The sequence below is a fragment of the Geotrypetes seraphini genome, chromosome 14, assembly GCF_902459505.1.
Source record: "Geotrypetes seraphini chromosome 14, aGeoSer1.1, whole genome shotgun sequence".
Taxonomy (NCBI): Eukaryota; Metazoa; Chordata; class Amphibia; order Gymnophiona; family Dermophiidae; genus Geotrypetes; species Geotrypetes seraphini.
In genome coordinates, this window is record NC_047097.1 from 23,225,925 (window position 1) to 23,244,508 (window position 18,584).

Here is an 18,584-nt window from a genome sequence, read left to right on the forward strand (position 1 = left end):
AAACCAGGAATTCAATGCCGGTTGCCAAATACAGCACCGGCATTCAATTTCTGGTTTTACCGTGAGCCGCAGGAGATAGCCAGCAGTCTGAATATTGGGCGGTTTATTCTCAAGCACAGTTATTTTGTGTGAAAGACCTAAAAATGTGTGTGCGCGCATGTAAAACTGTGCTTACAATGTATACAAATGAAGCCCCACGAAAAGCTTAAATCCTTGAAGAATCCAGGCTTGTGTCCTTTTGGGACTGGGGTTTACAAGCACTGTACATTTCTGCTAACTTTAGAGGGCGTAGGTACTAACGTTGCTCAATTTTCTTCACAAATCCCATGATTTATTTTTCAGATGTGAATGAGTGTGATCTCAATCCAAACATCTGCCTTCAAGGAACATGTGAGAATACCAAAGGTTCATACATTTGCCACTGCGATCCAGGATATTCTAGCAAAAAAGGATCAACCGGGTGCACAGGTACACGACCAACAAATTAATTGTCTAGGAAGGATGAAAGGCAAATGCAAGAACATTTAGAACAATTTATTGCCTTTTTATGGTCACATGATTCCTGATGGTTGAAGCACTGTTGTATTATTGTTTTTTCATGATGTTTTCAGAACATTCCTTTTTCATATAACTAACATATAACACACAAGGAGTGACACTGGCTGCACATACTGTAACAGGACATACAGTGGCATAGCGAGGGTGGGAGGCGCCAGGGGCGGTGGTGACCCCCCGCACCCTCCTTTCTGCCACCCCTGCATCTTCCGTGCCCCCATGCCACACTCAGGCCATCCCTTCCTACCCCTGTAGCTCTAAATCTTCGCCAGCGCGAGCAGCTTCTCTGCCTGCTGCTCGTGCTGGCTTTCCCTCTGACATCACTTCCTGGCCCGGAAGTGATTTCAGAGGGAGCCAGGCCTGCGCGAGCAGCAGGCTAGAATAGTTGCTCGTGCAGATGAAGATTTTAAAGAGGTATGGGGGAAGGGTGCGAGCGTGGCAAGGGCAGACAGAGAGGTGCCGTCGCCCCCACTAAGACGGCGCCTGCCTGCCCCCCCTTACTACGCCACTGAGCACATGTTTATCCAGTTCTACCCTAGCTGAGATCATTTTCAAGCACTTTCCTGACCTTACATTATCCCCCCTTTGGGCCACTTTTACAAGCTGTGGTGGTGATTCTTGTGCAGCAAATGCAACAAAGCCCATTCAGTTCTTATGGGCTTCATCGCATTTCCTGTGCCAGGATTCGCTTCTGTGGCGTTGTAAAAGGGGCCCTTATTTTCTAACTCCTGTTACTCTGTCTTATTTATCTATAGGCTCCTACTTTGCTTATATACTGTGCTGTTAATTAAAATGTCTTATCATGTATTGTGTTGCCATTGTAATGTATTGATAACGAGCAAAGCCATGCTGGGAAAGCTACAACATAATGAGTTTTCTATAAAATAAAAAAAAAGGATAATAACAATGTGAAGAGCCTCGACCCTGAAGATGGATTTTGAAATATGGTCATGTCGGGAGAGGCATTTGGCGATACGCTGTGACAGGAAGATAAGATAAGTGAATTATGATTAAAAAAATATATAAAGATATAAGGATAAATATAGATAAATATTGATAAAGTAAAAAATGTTAGGAAAATATGGACCTATGGAGAACTGGGCAGCAGGATTGGATTAAAAAACTGAAAATCCATGGCAGCCATCTGAGTATCCATTTTACAATTTTAAAGGGTCGGATTGACATCGATGTGATTGCTAGAGGTAAAGTTTGCTCAATCAACTTGAAGCCATTTATGCCATCATGCTTTGTATTGTAATTTGAGTATTTTTACTGCTGTAATTAAAGAACATAAAACCATAAGAATAGCCTTGCTGGGTCAGACCAGTATCCATCTAGTCCTTGTAGTCCATCTAATCCACAGAGGCCAATCCAGGTTTCTAGTACCTACCAAATCGCAATGTTTCATGCTACCAATCGAGGGCAAGCAGTGGCTTCCCCCATGTCTGTCTATTGCTTATGTAAGACTTATTCTTGCTGCAGACCGCCTTGAGTGAATGCCTTCAAAAATGTGGCAAATAGATTCTGATAAATAAATATAGCAATTATGAAATTTAACTCTAAATACTACACTTGGATATATATTATTTTAATATCTCTTTTATCATAAACCTTTTTCCATAGAGATATTGAAATCAGTCCGGTGAAGAATATTCAATTGTCATTTGTTTCAAAACCATCATGAGTTAAGAACCAATATCTGGATAGTGGCTGATGCTGAATGTCCAGATAATACAGTCCATGACAGAATTTGCTGTCTTAACATTTCCAGATAAACTATCCACATTGAGCTAGATTCACTAAGCCAGGGGTGTCCAATGTCGGTCCTCGAGGGCCGCAGTCCAGTCGGGTTTTAAGATTTCCCCAATGAATATTCATGAGATCTATTTGCATGCACTGCTTTCATTGTATGCTAATAGATCTCATGCATATTCATTGGGGAAATCCTGAAAACCCGACTGGATTGCGGCCCTCGAGGACCGACATTGGACACCCCTGCACTAAGCAAACCAATCGTATATTGATCAGTTTGCGCTTTGCGACCCGATTTCCCTCCGACCCGATTCACTAACCTGTGTACCGATCCGATTCTGATCCATGCATGCAAATGAGGGGAAATGGCATGCAAAGTAGGCAGGGCTGCAATTCACTAAAAAAAAAAAAAAAAAAGAGGGGCACTGACTGGGCTGACCGATCCAAAATAAGCGACTGCCCTGCCTTCAGGCCCAATCTCCTGCTCTCGCCCCGAATCTCTCCTGCCCTTCCTCGGGTTAAAACCACGGGCTTGCAAAAAAAAAAAAAAAAAGTTTCTTGCTGAGAGCATGTGCAGACAATCTACAGGCAAGGATCGCTCTCTAGCCAACAGACACTGTTCGGACATTGATCGAAGGTTAGTGAATCTAGCCCATTGTAAACTAACACCCCTCCCCCCCCTTTTATCAAGAGGTTTTTAGCATGATCCGACGAAGTAAGTACTTCAAAGCTCATAGGAATTCTATGGCGTCGGAGCATTTACTGTGCCAGCTCGCACTAAAAACTTCTAGCACAGCTTGATAAAAGGGTTCCTAAAGCACTAAGGGTTCCTTTTACGAAGGCGCATTAGCGGTTTAATGCGCGTTGTCACAACCCTAGCCCTGAAGCCCGGCTTGTGCTAGGGAAGGCTGTGCCTATCCCTAAGCTTACCTTAAAAAGGGCTAACCAGAGTGACAGGCTGAGCTCAGACAAGCAGTTAAAACCTGAGTTCCCATTAAACCATCAGTTTACAGGACTCTGGGGAGGGGAAGATGAGAGTGGGAATAGCCCGGTGCAGCAGGAGGTGCCTTTGAAAAAAGAACAGCCTAAGAGGTAGGCTCACAGCACAGCCAAGGCACAACTGCTGGACCCAATTAGGGCTAATCAGAAAGCCCAGTAGAAGCTACAGATTGTTCCTCCCCCTTGCAGGTTAGGGCGTGTCCAGCTCAGGACTTTAGAGGTTGCACTAAAGAGAAACAAGTCAGTCTGTCCTGGGGCAGCCCAGGAAGGAGGCTCAAGGGACTGGGCTCCTGAACCCTCTCAGATTCAGGATGTTGAGATGGCGGATGTTACATCTGTCCCTGAGACCAACCAGCCAGCCAGGATACCATAGAACTCATGGACACTTCCCTGGAATCAGAAGCAAGCTTCATGGACCAAAGCTAAGTTTGATTTCTTTGTGGTTTTGGTGGCTGCTGAATCTGGTTTTTTAAGGCTGTCTGGAAGCACAAGGCAAGGGCAGGCAGTGTGAGCAGTGCTAGGCTCACAGCTGCAGGTGTGCCTTATTGCTGGTGACAGTGAAGAAAGTGTTTTTTCTTGTTTGAACATTTGGACTTTTGTTTTTCTCCCTGTTTGGGTGTGACTTTGTGGCTGCCCGGGAGCAAAGGGGTGGTAGTGGGGAAGAATCCACACAAGATCCTCAGGGCGGGATTGTGGGGCCAGTTTTTGGCAAGCTATAAATTAGTGGATTCAGCTACTCCCCTCCCCCACCAACTATCTGTTAAGTTGGCTGGGAAAGGCCGGCTAAAACCCAGGCCTAGGCAGTACAAGCTAACTGTGTTTAAAAACCCATTGTGAAGCTCCAGTATAAAGACTATATAATTTTGGTGGCTTTAGCTTGCCCTTTGTGGACTGTGAATCTAACAGGGCAAGGCTACCATAGAGTCATTGTTGAGCTTACCTGCAAGAAAGGTGTGGGCTGGAATTTTTGTAAGCCCAGTTTTTTGTTTATATTTGAGTGCAAAGCCTGCACTATAGCTGTTTGCTATCACAGCAATAAAGTTGAACTCAAATACGTTTGTAAACCTTTATTGGACCTGACATTTATTTTGTTTTATATTGATGAGAACCAGCAGGATCTTCAATTTCTTGTGAGGACACGTCTAAGTCGGTCGTTACTGAACCCTGGTCGGTGGACATCCGGAAAACCCGGCACCGGCAGGTTCACAGCGTAATAGCGTGCGCTAAACTGCCGGCCGTGCTAGCCGCTACTGCCTCCTCTTGATCAGGCGGTAGTTTTTCGGCTAGCGCATGATTAAAAGTTGCACGCGCGCTAAAGCCGCTAATGCGGCTTCGTAAAAGGAGCCCTAAATCTAGGGCTTAGAGGTTTTAATATGGGGCACCCACATGCTATGCCCAGATTTAATGTGGAACTTTTTAGTTAGGTGGTGTGTTTTGTTTTGTTTTTAGGTCATTCGCTACAGTTCCCCTTAGAGTGTGATACCTGTAAATAATTAATGTGGGAGCACGTAACCTCCTCCTCTCTAGGTGACCCTAAGGGATAAAATTCTACAATTGGTGTCAAATACCAGTGCAAAAACCCCCCCCAAAAAAATCAGCACCCAATGCTAGTCTAATAATGGGCACTCAAAGACGTGTGCCCATTTATATGAGAGTTTTTCAAAAGATTTCCGCACTTTCATATTTTCGCTCTCAACCAAAAACATTCTTTTCTGATGGCATTAACAAGTTAGTAGGACGCTGGGAAACAATCACAAAGCAGGGAGATTGTGTGGAAATATGGCGCAATTTGCTTTTGAGATATTTAATAAATAGTGCCCTTTATCTGGATAATGCCAAGGACGTCTGTAAGATTATTCAGAGGCACTATCTGGATGGTGTCTCTGAATACATTGATATGATGGATAAAGATTCTGATGACCTCAGAAACCCTCAGAACCAAAAGGTTACCAGGTCAGTATTTAAAGGGAAATATCCAGGCAATTGAAGAACTTAGTGAGATATTTTCCTTAGCTACGGTTATCCAACAGCACTATCCAGATAGTTAAATTATAATGGGACACAAATATTAATCACTAGCGTGCAAGATTTTTGCACAAAAATATCAAACTGGATGCACCAGAATATATCATTCATATGTACAGCTTATCATAAATTCTTCTCCTTTGATCAGAAATGTGTTGTAAATGAGACCGTTGAGTGAGCAAGTGTGCCTGCTTTTAAATGGCTCCTTTTCAACCATAAACAATATTATTTCACTTAACTAAAACGCTTAAAGCACTTTGGTAGATGTATAAAGTGAACATTTCATTAATCTGTCATTCGAGCTCGGGGTCATAGAAACTTAGAAATATGATGGCTTAACTATTCTCTGAGTGAAAAAAATTCCTCCTATTGATTTTAAAAGTATTTCCCTGTAACTTCATCGAGTGTCCCCTAATCTCTGTAATTTTTGAAGGAGTGAAAAATCGATCCACTTGTACTCGTTCTCCTCCACTCAGGATTTTGTAGACTTCAATCATATCTCCCCTCAGCCATCTCTTTTCCAAGCTGAAGAGCCCTAACCTCTTTAGTCTTTCCTAATACGAGAGGAGTTTCCATCCCCTTTATCATCTTGGCCGCTCTTCTTTGAACCTTTTCTAGTGCCTGTGACGGGCCGAGCGGCCATTTTCCCATCACATTGCCAGGACCTGCCGTGCTCCAGGCCACGTTTTCTAACAACCCTCTCTGTATTCATACACATGTACACTTCTAGACACTCTTGAAGGTATAATAAAACACTTTTATTAGTGTACATGACCTGAATCTGTTCCTTCACAAGCTCAGAGAAACCAAAACTCTATACTTTAAGTTCAGTCTCTTAGTCCAGTGCAACAGTTTGTTCTATAGACAGTATCAATTCCCATTCAGTGTTCAGTGAGTTAATCAGCTCTCAGCAATTTCAAAACCTGCGTGGCTTACCTCAGCCACACCAGATATTAGCTGTTCCTTTCAAACAGGTGTTAGGCTCTTCAGCACACAGCCTCAACCCAATAATACTTGTCTTATGTTAGCCGGCACCTTTACTGTCCAAGCTTCCAATACGTTCAGCAGGCTTCTTATCCAGCCAAGCACAACATCACTCACCCGTACCAGCTCTTCCAAGCAATCCATCTCAGCTTCTCCTGGGATTCTCCTTAACCCATGGCTTCTGAGCCTTCTCTGCTCAGGGAAGTCTCTTTGTGGAGGCTCTCACCTTCCCACAGGTGACCCTGACACAGGGATCTCCCAGAATGTATCCCAGACTGGGCATATGAAGCTCTTCCTGCCTGGGTTCCACCCCATGAGTCAGCAGGGTAGTCTTTTCATGCAGTTCAGCGCCACCTGCAGGATGAGGGTTATGCTCTGAACTACAGAGCTCAATGCATCCTGGACTCTGTAGTTTACCCACTAATTAGCCAGCGCCCTCTACTGCCCACCGATATAACAACATCACTCGTGAGGGAGAATCCCGGACTCCCTCACAGTGCCGCTATATCTTTCTTGAGATAAGGCGACCAGAACTGAACGCAATACTCCAGGTGAAGTCACACCATGGAGCAATACAGAGGCATTATAACATTCTTAGTCTTGTTAACCATCCCTTTTTAAATAATTCCTAGCATCCTGTTGGCTTTATTGGCCACCTGTTTGTTGATAAATAACGCTCATTACTGAGCAATAGTTTGCACCAGGGAAGCAACGGTATAAATTGGCACCTCCATTTAGGAGCACCAGTGCCAAGTGCCAATTCTGTAATAACATCTGTGCACAGGTATTCCATTATTGAATACTAGCCTAAGTTGGCATCAGATTTGCACTCAGCTTTGGGCATGAGGATGTATACCAACTGAAACCAGGTGTGTATATCCCAGCATTCAAGGTTGGCATTGGATCCCCCAAATTCTGTATTACTGCATGGGAGTAATACATGGAAACGCGCGTAAAGTTTAAGTTCGCCTGCCTTTGCTTTAAAGTACTATACGGACTAGCCCCTAAATACATAACTGACCTTTTCTCCCTCTCAGCCAACAAGAGAAGAGAAGCTCACATTTGACCTTTGTTTCCCCCCCCCCCCCCCAGTTAGAGGATGTAAGCTAAAAAAAACACCATCAACACCTTCTCTCACATCAGGCAGCATTATGGGGAACAATTGCTCTCGTCCACTACTTATGAGGAATTCAGGAAGCGCCTAAAAACATATCTGTTCCTGAAATATCTAGACAGTTGACCCGTACATCTCTTTCCCCTCAAAAACGGTTCCCTTGACCTCTTAACCATTTTCTCTCACCTCCTTTAAGTTCAATCAATTTGTACCTTTTTTTAATCTTATGTAAACCGCATAGAACTTCACGCATAGAGTTTATATACCGCATAGAACTTCACGGTCCTGCGGTATATAAACTTATTATTATTATTATTATTATTATTATTAGGGTTACCATATGGCTTCAGAAAAAGGGGGACAGATTGTCTCAATCCGTCCTCCTTTTTCTGGAGCCATAAACCCTTTTGCCATGGTCACCCTCCCTTTGCAAATTTGTGTGAAAACACTTAGACACTATTCTATAAATGGACACATAAATGTGTTTTCACCTGGGTCTGCTTTTTCATGCTGGAAAATTCGGCACTGAAGTAGCACCTAATGTTCAATGCCATGTATAGAATTTTTCCCTTAACCCTCAATTGCCTCATGTGCAAACTTAGATTGGGAGATCTCGTGGGATAGAAAAAAGACTAACTGTACAGCACTGTCATAACATTGAGTGGTGTTGTAAGGGGGAGGTGCTCCGCCCCGGGCGCCATCTTGGTGAGGACGCAGGCACTGGTCAACCTCTCTGCCCCCCCCGCTGCCACACGTACACGCCGCTTCCCTTTCCCCGTACCTCTGTAATGTTCCTGGCGCGAGTAGCAACCTCGCCTAGGAAAGTGACATCAGAGGATGAGTTGATGCTGGTGCGACAGCAGCTTGGGTTGTGGGTTCAAACTCATGCTGCTCTTTGTGACCCTGGGCAAGTCACTTAATCTCCCCAGTTGCCCCAGCTACATTAAATAGAGTGTGAGCCCACCAGGACAGACAGGGAAAATGCATGAGAACCTGAATAAATTCATGTAAACCGTTCTGAGCTCCCCTGGGAGAACAGTATAGAAAATTGAATAAATAAAGGAGCTTAGGGGTTGCTGCTCACGCCAGGAGCGTTACAGAGGTATGGGGGAAGGGAAGCAGTGCGCACATGGCAGGAGGGAGCGAGGAAGGAGCGTGTGGAGGTGGGAGGGGCAGATAAGAGGGCAGGGGAGGGGCGCCACTGCCCCAGGCACCTCTCTTCCTCGCTATAAGAACTTAATTTTAAAAAATGGAGGCACCCACTCAGGTCATGGATTTGATATACCGCCTTTCTGTGGTAAAACCAAAGCGGTTTACATACATTATATGGAAATAATCTTTCCGTCCCTAGAGGACTCGCTTATAGAACTTCCACCATATTGATCCCATTTTCAAAGTCGACTTGAGCATTTACTCCGTTTGAAAAACGAGGGGCTTTGTTACATGCTTAAAAATGGACATTTTAAATGTCACTGAATGTGTAGGCATTTAGGCCTTGGATCTTCAAAATGGCGCTGTTTTTTCAGGTGCCGGCAGGCACCCAAGCCCAGTGAAAAATGACACTTTAAACTGATTTTCAAGGTGCCCAAAAAAATTAGCACCAGAATCGCAGCTCTGTAGGCGCTTTATGATGCCTAACGCCTCTCTAGGTGTGGCTAATGCCAGAAGTGGCACCTTAAAGCACTATGGAGGTGTGACTCGCCGGAAATGCAGTCCTGGAAATCCCTGGCCTACATTTCTGGTGCCTACCTTTGCCGGAGGCGTGGTTCTCTAACTGGTGCAGTCGCGCGATTGACATGCGATCGGCAGTTGCTTTTCAGGCAGCTGCCAACAATGGCGCTGATTAGCGAATCCGGGCCTTAAGTATTATTTTCATTAGCAATGTACCACTGCTGTACAGTAAGATTAGTTTTAACAAGATTCAGAATGTTGTAGCAATATGCCCAACAGAAGTTTTGCATTTAGAACAGCTGCTTTTTACTGACATGTGAGCAGATCTGAATCCAAGAAATTTTTAATCTTACCCTGTAGACCAACCTTTAAGTATTCTTTATGTCCCTGTTCCAAATTACATGGAAAAAAATAAAGGCAGTAGGTTTTTCAGTGCTGGGAAATCGTTCTCCTCTAATCTGTAGTCTTGTCTAAAGCAATGAAAATATCCATAGCTAGAGCAGATGTTAATTTAGGAAATGTCATCTGAATATATACATTTTAGATTCCTTTTGGTACTTTTAAAAACTATGTACCATGGTTCTGCGTAGATGCAAACCTGTGCACATCTCATGTGGGGAATGAGTGCACAGTATGCATCGCCAACTCAGAGTAATGCAGTTGTGTGCACCTTAGGTAACTAACCCTCCCCCCCTTTTACTAAACCGCAATAGCGGTTATTAGCGCAGGGAGCTGCGCTGAGTGCTCTGCGCTGCTTCCAACGCTCATAGGAACTCTATGAGTGTCAGGAGCCGTGCGGAGCATTCAGCACTGCTCCCTCCGCTGTTGCGGTTTAGTAAAAGGGGGTGGAGGAGTAAGTCACTTACTACTACCATTACTTATCATTTCTATAGTGCTTTTAGCCAAGGGGTAGGGAACTCCGGTCCTCGAGAGCGTATTCCATTCGGGTTTTCAGGTTTTCCCCAATGAATATGCATTGAAAGCAGTGCATGCAAATAGATCTCATGCATATTCATTGGGGAAATCCTGAAAATCCGACTGGAATACGGCTCTCAAGGACTGGAGTTCCCTACCCCTGTTCTAGACGTACACAGCGCTGTACATTAAACATAAAAGAGACAATCCCTGCTCAACAGTGCTTACAATCTAATTAAAAAAGGCAAACAATATAAATAGGGGTTAGAGAATTTCTCACAGAGGGAATGATAAAACGGATGTGGTTACTTTACAAGTGAGTGGGAGTTAAGAGTTAAAAGAAGCTTCGAAAAAAAATGGGCTTGTAGCCTAGATTTGAATACGGCAAGAGACGGAGCTTAACATACTGACTCAGGCAGCCTGTTCCAGACACACTTGGGGGTCAGTTTACTAAGCTATGCTAAGAACTAATGCGTGGTTACCGCGGGGTATGCTCGGGTGTCCCGCAGTCATTTTTGCATGTGCACATTCTACCACAGTCTAAAAATAATATTTTTTTAGGTGCTGGGGCAAGTCTGGGTACAAATAGTGAGCATGTTCTGTGCTAATCGGTTAGCACTGCTACTTTGCCTACGTGATGGTGGGAGTGGACATTAATGGGGAAAATAATAAAATCAGCCATTCTATCTCAGCAATAAAAATGGCCACAGTCAATAACGTAGCAAGGATGAGTGGTGCCCGGAGCAGTAACGCCCCTTCCCCATCCCTCTTCTTCACCCTTCCCCCCCCCCCCTCGCCACGCGCTTGCACCCTTTCCCTTCCCCCATACCTCTTTCATTTTCCTGGCACGAGCAGCATCACAAACTTGCTGCCTACATTGTGTCGGCTCTCCTTCTGACATCACTTCCTAGGTGCGGGACCCGGAAGTGACATCAGAGAGAGCCAGCACTGATGCGGGCAGCAAGTTCGCAATGCTCCTCGTGCCGGGAAAATGAAAGAAGTACAAGGGAAGGGGTGCACGCTAGAGAGTTGCGCGGGGACAGAAATCCCACCCGTCCCCGCCAGGATCCTCTTCGTCCCCACCCGTCCCCACCAGAAACCTCTCCATCCCCGCCCGTCCCTGTCAGGATCCTCTCCGTCCCCACCCATCCCCACAAGGAATTACCTCCATCCCCGCCCGTCCCCATAAAAAGCAGCAATTACTTCTGACAGGATCATCAATTCCACAGTTTCTTTTGTGTTGAGCTGTGGAATCTCTTCTGTGGAACCCTTTTTTTGTTTTCTATTCAGATAATTAACTTATAAACCCCCTCTTTTACTAAGGCTGACGTGTCCATTATATTATATGGACGAACCCTGCTTCCAAAGCCTTCTATCCCCGTGGGAGTCCCGTGGGCCAGAGGGGGGTCCCATGGGTTAGGGGGGGATTCCCGCGATCCCCGTTCCCATGCAGACCTCTAGTGCACGCACGTGGTAGGGCAAAGCAGGAGAGGGGCAGAGAGGAGGATGGGTGCCCCCCTCCAAGATGTGCTCATGGTGGACGCCCCCCCCCTCCCCTTTTACTATGCCACTGATCACAGTTTGGTGAAAAGGTCCCTAGAATTTTGCACATATTTAACAAAGCAGGTACTGCCAAAACCCTTTCATAGAACAGCATTCAACTCTGATGCTGATTGTGTTATTGAACTCGCAATTTACTATTAAAAAAAAACAGAGAAATATGTTTTAAAACAAATGCAAATGTGTATGCAACATATAGATATGGGATGTTCTGTTTTCTGAAAACAACTGAATAATGTCCTCTGGGCTCCATTAGCATTTAACCCTCTGGTCATTACTGATGGTTTCCAGTTTTTGCAAATAAACATGTTTTGATTGTGCCAATCAAATCACAGTGTTCAGAATCCACCCACTCGCTTACAGTACATTCCTATCCCACGCAGATGTTCGTTTGTGTCTTTCTCAGGAAGAATGCGGGTAAAGTTTAGAGAAACATTTTGTGTCATCCAAATTGCACATCCCATATGAAATACAGGCATCGAAAACTCCTCAAATGGTTTCGTCTTTGGCAACCTTCCAAATGTGTTGTCAGCTAAAGAAGCCAGAAACGAGCAAAGAGACTCTTCTTTACGATGATTCCGATTCACATCTTTCTTTCTCGTGCTTGCCTTGTGTGCAGTGGATATTTAAATAAGGACCCAGCCAGTCTGACTACAGTTATCATCTAAGGTTAGGCTTTTCAAGGGCTGGCAGGTGCATGTTTTCATGAGTATAGACATAGTAACATAGTAGATGACGGCCCGAATGGGCCATCCAGTCTGCCCAACCTGATTCAATTTAAATGTTTTAATTTTTTCTTCGTAGCTATTTCTGGGAAAGAATCCAAAGCTCTACCCGGTTCTGTGCTTGGGTTCCTACTGCCGAAATCTCCATTAAAACCTACTCTAGCTCATCTACACCCTCCCAGCCATTGAAGCCCTCCCCAGCCCATCCTCCACCAAATGGCCATATACAGACACAGACCGTGTAAGTCTGCCCAGTACTGGCCTTAGTTGAAATTTTAATATTATTTTCCGATTCTAGATCCTCTGTGTTCATCCCACGCTTTTTTGAACTCGGTCACAGTTTTACTCTCCACCACATCTCTCGGGAGCGCATTCCAGGCATCCACTACCCTCTCCGTAAAGTAGAATTTCCTAACATTGCCCCTGAATCTACCACCCCTCAACCTCAAATTATGTCCTCTGGTTTTACCATTTTCCTTTCTCTGGAAAAGATTTTGTTCTACGTTAATACCCTTCAAGTATTTGAACGTCTGAATCATATCTCCGCTGTCTCTTTCTTCCTCTAGGGTATACATATTCAGGGCTTCCGGTCTCTCCTCATACGTCTTCTGGCGCAAGCCTCCTATCATTTTCGTCGCCCTCCTCTGGACCGCTTCAAGTCGTCTTACGTCCTTCGCCAGACATGGTCTCCAAAACTGAACGCAACATAGAGATGGGCATTGTTGGGTATTTTGCCTTGTTTTCTTTTGGTTGGAGCACATGCTTTGTTACTTTTTATTACACTTCTCCCTCTGTATTCGTAGGGGTTAGGTGCAGAGCCAGCCCGCAAATAGGGAAAAATCATGAATAAGTTTTTGGGCCGGCTCTGACCCATCCCTGCCTCCCTCCTGCATCCTTACCAGACCTTACCTGGTGGTCTAGCGGTGACACGGGGCAGAAGCGATCTTCCTATGTTCCTGCCCTGTGCAAATCCGCCATCAAAATGGCTGCTATGAGTTCCCGTTGTAGTCTCGAGACTACAACGGGAACTCACGGCAGCCATTTTGATGATGGTTCTGCATGAGGCAGGAACTTAGGTAGTAGATCGCTTCTGCCCCGTGTCACCGCTAGAGCACCAGGTAAGGTCCGGGGAGGTTCAGGCAGATGACTTCAGTATTGCTATGTATAAGGGATCATAGCCAAGGTATTGATGTAAGCAAGCAAATCATGTAGTAGCAGATATCAAGGCTTTGGATCTCTTGACATTCTTAATGTATCATGCTGTAAATCTCAAAAATCAAATATAAATAGTCTAATATGATTGTAAAAAATCATGAATAACTGAATTTGCAAGTAGGGAAACCATGAATCCGGAGGGATAGCTGTATTTTGTTTCATTATGTTTATTAAAATCTTTATATACCGCCCAATGTGCCAAAAAGGATCAAAGAAGTTAACAATCCAATCAAAGAAATAAAAAGAACTCCATCTAAAAATAGGAAAGATAAAGCAAAATAAACAAGTATCATACATCTAACATACAAAATATTTAATACATTCTTTAAAAAAGAAAGAAAAATGAAATGATGCAGGTTGAAATACTGAATTCAAATCCTATCAATGCAAAAAGGTCAATTGAGAATAATGGGCCTTTAAATGCCTTTTAAAATTTAGGAGAGATTCTTCTTTTCTCAATTCTATGAGTAAATTATTCCATAAAATTGGAACCAGATAAAAGAATGCACAATTTCTAGTTGAGGCAAGATGAGCCTTCGATATATGCGGGCTACCATATTTGAGGACAGAGAAATGTGGATGCATGCTCCCCTCCCCCTGTTCTCCCCCAGTCCCCCCTCCCCCCTGTTCTGCCTCTAGCCCCACCTCCCCAAAAGCCGCATCTCCTTTTTCCAACCTCCTGGCCGCATCAGGAAGCCTCCAGCATGTGCAGAAGCATATGACATCATCCGCGCATGCTTGTTAAAGGCTCTCCAGACGCGGCCAGAGCTTGGGACTTTCCAAAACACGGATAAACTGACGGGTTTTGGAAAGTGCATCCGGGAACCTGGACAGTCCTCTAAAAAGAGAACATGTGTGCGTTTTTCCAGACATCTAGTAACCCTAAATGCATTTTTACTCATGTAAAATTGATTTTCTGCATATAAGAAATAAAGACACTCAAAATGAAACAGAACCAAAAAATAAAACCTTAGTTGCTTTAACTCTGCAGCGGCCAGCTTCTTGCTATATAGTGTACAGCTCTTCCTGCACATAAGGGCTATGTTTTTACAGCCATCTACCTTTGTTTTATTTCACCACTTCTTGGCCCAGAAATTAATACTACTTTCAGAATGTTTCACAGTTCTAAGGGAACTAGAAACCTTAATACCCTGATTGGGGAGGGGGCAATTTTCAAAGGCATTTCCAGGGCAGGATTAATTTGTCGAGGGCCGCTAGGCACACAAGTACACTGGGTCCCCTGTTCCGCCCCTCCCCACCCCACCATGCGCCCAGGTGGAAACAGGAAGCTGCGTCAGAGGGAAGCTGTGGGCAAGCAGCACCGTTTGCACAATTACAGTTCCCGTTGCCTTTCTTACCCGCGTTGCTTGCTTGTCTTACTTTCTGTCGATGGGGGAGGGCTGCGTTGCCGATTGGGGAGGGGCCCACGTTGCTGTTCGATGCTGGAGGTATCTGTCGCCGTTTGGAAAAAAACAATGTTGATGCCCTCCTTCATCGGGCCCCCATGACCATTTCGGGCCCTAGGCACGTGCCTACTTGGTTAATCCTGCCCTGGGCATTTCTATACTAAAAGGGGACTGTAAACCTTAAAACCCTGAAAAAGCAATTTTCAAAGGCATTTCTATGGTTTAAGAGGAATGGAAACCTTAAATACCCTGAAAAGGAAAAATGCAACGGCATTTCTGTGCTTTGAAGGCCTTCATTTAAAGAAAGACTTGTATGCATAGAAATGGGACTTTTGAAAATTGCCTCACAAAAAAAAATACCCCCTCCTTTACTTAACGCGGTTTTTAGCACCGGCAGCGGCGGTAACTGCTCCGATGCGCATAGAATTCCTATGGTCGCCCTCATATATATTAAATGCACACAGAAATATAAGAACATACTAAGGAAGGGGTCCTAGAAGCAGGACTGGAATAGTGTGCTTTTGGATATCCAAGTGCATACATGTCAGCTTTCACAGAGAAAACAAAGTACCCACAGAAACAGCAGGAGCAGATTTGTGTGTGTATTCTTTTCAGGTCAGTTTTCAAAAGGAATTTTTCCCTTTAGAAACTGAGGCAAAGTCTGTGGGTAAAACGTACCCACAAACGTTATACAAATGTGCTTTGTTTGAACGTTACCCCCCCCCCCTCTCCAATCATCATCCTTGCACCAGATTTCTTTCATTCTGTAAGCCAAACATACCCTTTCACTTAAAGTAAATTCCAAAAAGTAAAAGGGGGGAGGGGCGCTATCTCAAAAAAAATATATGAATCTTCCAGTGATGCCACTTTGATGATCATGCAGAATTTTAAGTCAAATACTTTTCTCAACAAGCAGATCTATTCCCAGACAGCTATCGTTTACGTCAGTGGCAAGGCTTGCTAAATGGGCCAGCATTACGCGGTTCACATTTTTACCCAAATGAGCTGTTTGTGACCTACTTTCCTTACAATATATCATCCTCAACAAGCCTTCCTTTCATCGTCAGACTTCCATCCCTCTTCCTTGCAGTTCATTTTCCTACAGCAGACGTATGCCAGGAACTCATGCAAGGAAATGCTTGCTCTTCCTTTCAAATGCATTCCATCCTCTGTGGCATGGAGAAGTGCCTGAGGGATCAGGGAGATCCACGGAGTGTAAATGCTTTCTACAACTTCATAAAGGTAACAGGAAGCATTTACATTGCAATAAAGGGAAGGCACTTTTCAGAGTCTTTCAGGCTCTGATTCTATGTAGGACGCCTATATCAGGTTCTCTAATTGCGGTTGCCTAGCGATGCCTAAGTTAGGGATCCACCCCGATTTATTAAAATTGGCTTAATCATCATGGTAATTGACCCTGCCGGTTTTCAGCCAATCCAAAAACATTAAACGTATATTTGAGTGTATGTTTTGCTTATTGTTATGATGTATGTTATGTTGTCACCCACTTAGCATTGTTGGATAAGTGGGCTATAAATATTTTAATTAAATAAATAATCAATTTAAGAGTTTGGCACCAATTTAAGAGTATTTTAAATTCTTAAACTAAGGCACTTATCTTTTCAGTTACGGCTCTCAGTTGTAGCTCTGTCGGCTGGGGAGTTTTGCAAAAACAGTTTAAGATAACTTTCCTCTAATCAGAACTGAATGAGTGTTCCCCAGGAATGAGGGAGGGGCATAGTGTAATACTGTGTTTCCCCGAAAATAACACAGTGTCTTATATTCATTTGGGGCCCAAAAAACACACTAGATCTTATTTTCAGGTAGGGCTTATTTTTTTCATGTACATGATCATTTCTCCCTTCCTCTCCTTCACCCCAATTCTTCCTCTTTCCTTTCTCTCCCCACATGTGCAACATCTTTCCTCCCCTCTCACCCATCCCCTTGTGCCTTCCCTCTGCAGCATCTTTCAATCCCTCCATCCCTCCCATCACCCTGTGTTGCAGAACCCTTGCTCAGCTTCTGTCCTTCCCTCCCATCCCTCGTGCAGGAGAACCCTTGAGCACCCACTGCCGCCCCCGCTGCGCAGCTGAATCCCTGCTGACCCTCCATCCTTTCCTCCCAACCGAACCCCACCGACCGTGACCATAAATACCTTCTGGCAGAGCAGTGTCAGGCCAGCAGCACCCTAAACAGGCTGCTTCACGGCCTTCTCGCTGGGGCTTTCTGTGTGTCACGTTACTGATGACATCATCACTGATGCAGCTGGGGGAATTCCCCAGCAAGAAGGCCGCGAAGCAGCCTGTTTAGAGTGCTGCTAGCCCGATGCTGCTGTGCCGGAAGGTATTTATGGTCGCAGTCAGCGGGGTTTGGTTGGGAGGGAAGGGTGGAAGATCAGCGGGGGTTCAGCGGTTTGCCGGTGGGAGTGGGGGACAGGGCGGGGAGGCGCGCCACTGCCTAAGACTAGGGCTTATTTACAGGAGTAGGGCTTATATTAAGACCTACCCCAAAAATCATGCTAGGGCTTAATTTCTGGGTAGGTCTTATTTTCAGGGGAACACGTTACCAATAGTTTTTAGGAAATAGACCCGAAATTTAGCTTTTCTGCAGAATTTTGTATATAGAATTTGGATCTTTTAATCCATGTGAAGCAGATGCATATCTGTACCAAATCTGCCCATTTCTCATAAGAAATTAAAAAGAGGGAACTGCCTATGAAATCTCTTAATTTTGAGATTTCACTAGAATAAATGCAGTGTTATTACAAAGATCCACCGCAGCATGTAGGCCTACTATAAATATATTAGACTCTTCCATCCATGCAGTTCAAATATTTTTCCCCTAAAGAATGTATAAAGTAGAGAATGACCCGGGGACAACTTTTTCCCCGTCCCTGCGGGAACTCATTTTCCTGTCCCATCCCCGCGAGTTCTTTTCTTGTCCCCACCCCATTCCTGCATGCTCTGTCCTCGTCTGCATAAGCCTCAAACACTTTAAAATCATAAGTGTCCAAGGCTTCTGTGGTTAAGGCAGAGCTTGTAGGAAATGGGGCAGGGACAGGCACAGACAAAACTCAAGGAGACAGGCGGAAAAAGGATGGGGACAAATTTGTCCCCGTGTCATTCTCTACATTGCACCAATCTAGAAATCAAAATGTAGTAAAAGTGAGCAAATAAAGGATAGTCATTGTGACATCACTGATGAGGTTGGCTCTCTTAGGCATTGGTGGAATGAGGCATTATGATGTCACAATATCAGCTCTGGTCTGTATATCAGAGGCTGACACTTTTCACACTATTTATGTATTCAGTTTTCTATACTGTTCTCCCAAGTAGAGAATGACACGGGAACTAATTTTCATGACCCATCCCCACGAGTTCTTTTCCTGTCCCTGCTCCATTCTTGCAAGCTCCATCCTCATCTGCACAAGTCTCAAACACTTTGAAATCATAAGTATCCAAGGCTTGTGCGGTTAAGAGGGAGCTTACAGGATTGGATTAGGGACAGCGATAAAATACGCGAGGATAGGATGGAGAAATTGAGTTCCTGCAGGGACAAATTTGTCCCTGTGTCATTCTCTAATATAAAGCACATTTGCATCAAGACATGTGCTGTATCTGTCTTATATTAGAAAGCAGAAACAGTGCTCTCCACATTCATATG

General features: G+C 44.4%; 1 protein-coding gene across 4 annotated transcripts in view; it reads left to right on the forward strand.

Moving 5' to 3' along the window:
• FBN1 (fibrillin 1) overlaps positions 1–18,584 on the forward strand; it is a 342,377-nt gene that overhangs the window by 200,289 nt on the left and 123,504 nt on the right. For all 4 annotated transcript variants that reach the window (XM_033919694.1, XM_033919696.1, XM_033919695.1 and 1 more), the window contains one exon: positions 343–468. In XM_033919694.1, coding sequence (XP_033775585.1) covers positions 343–468 — 126 coding nt within the window. The remainder of the gene's footprint in view (positions 1–342; positions 469–18,584) is intronic.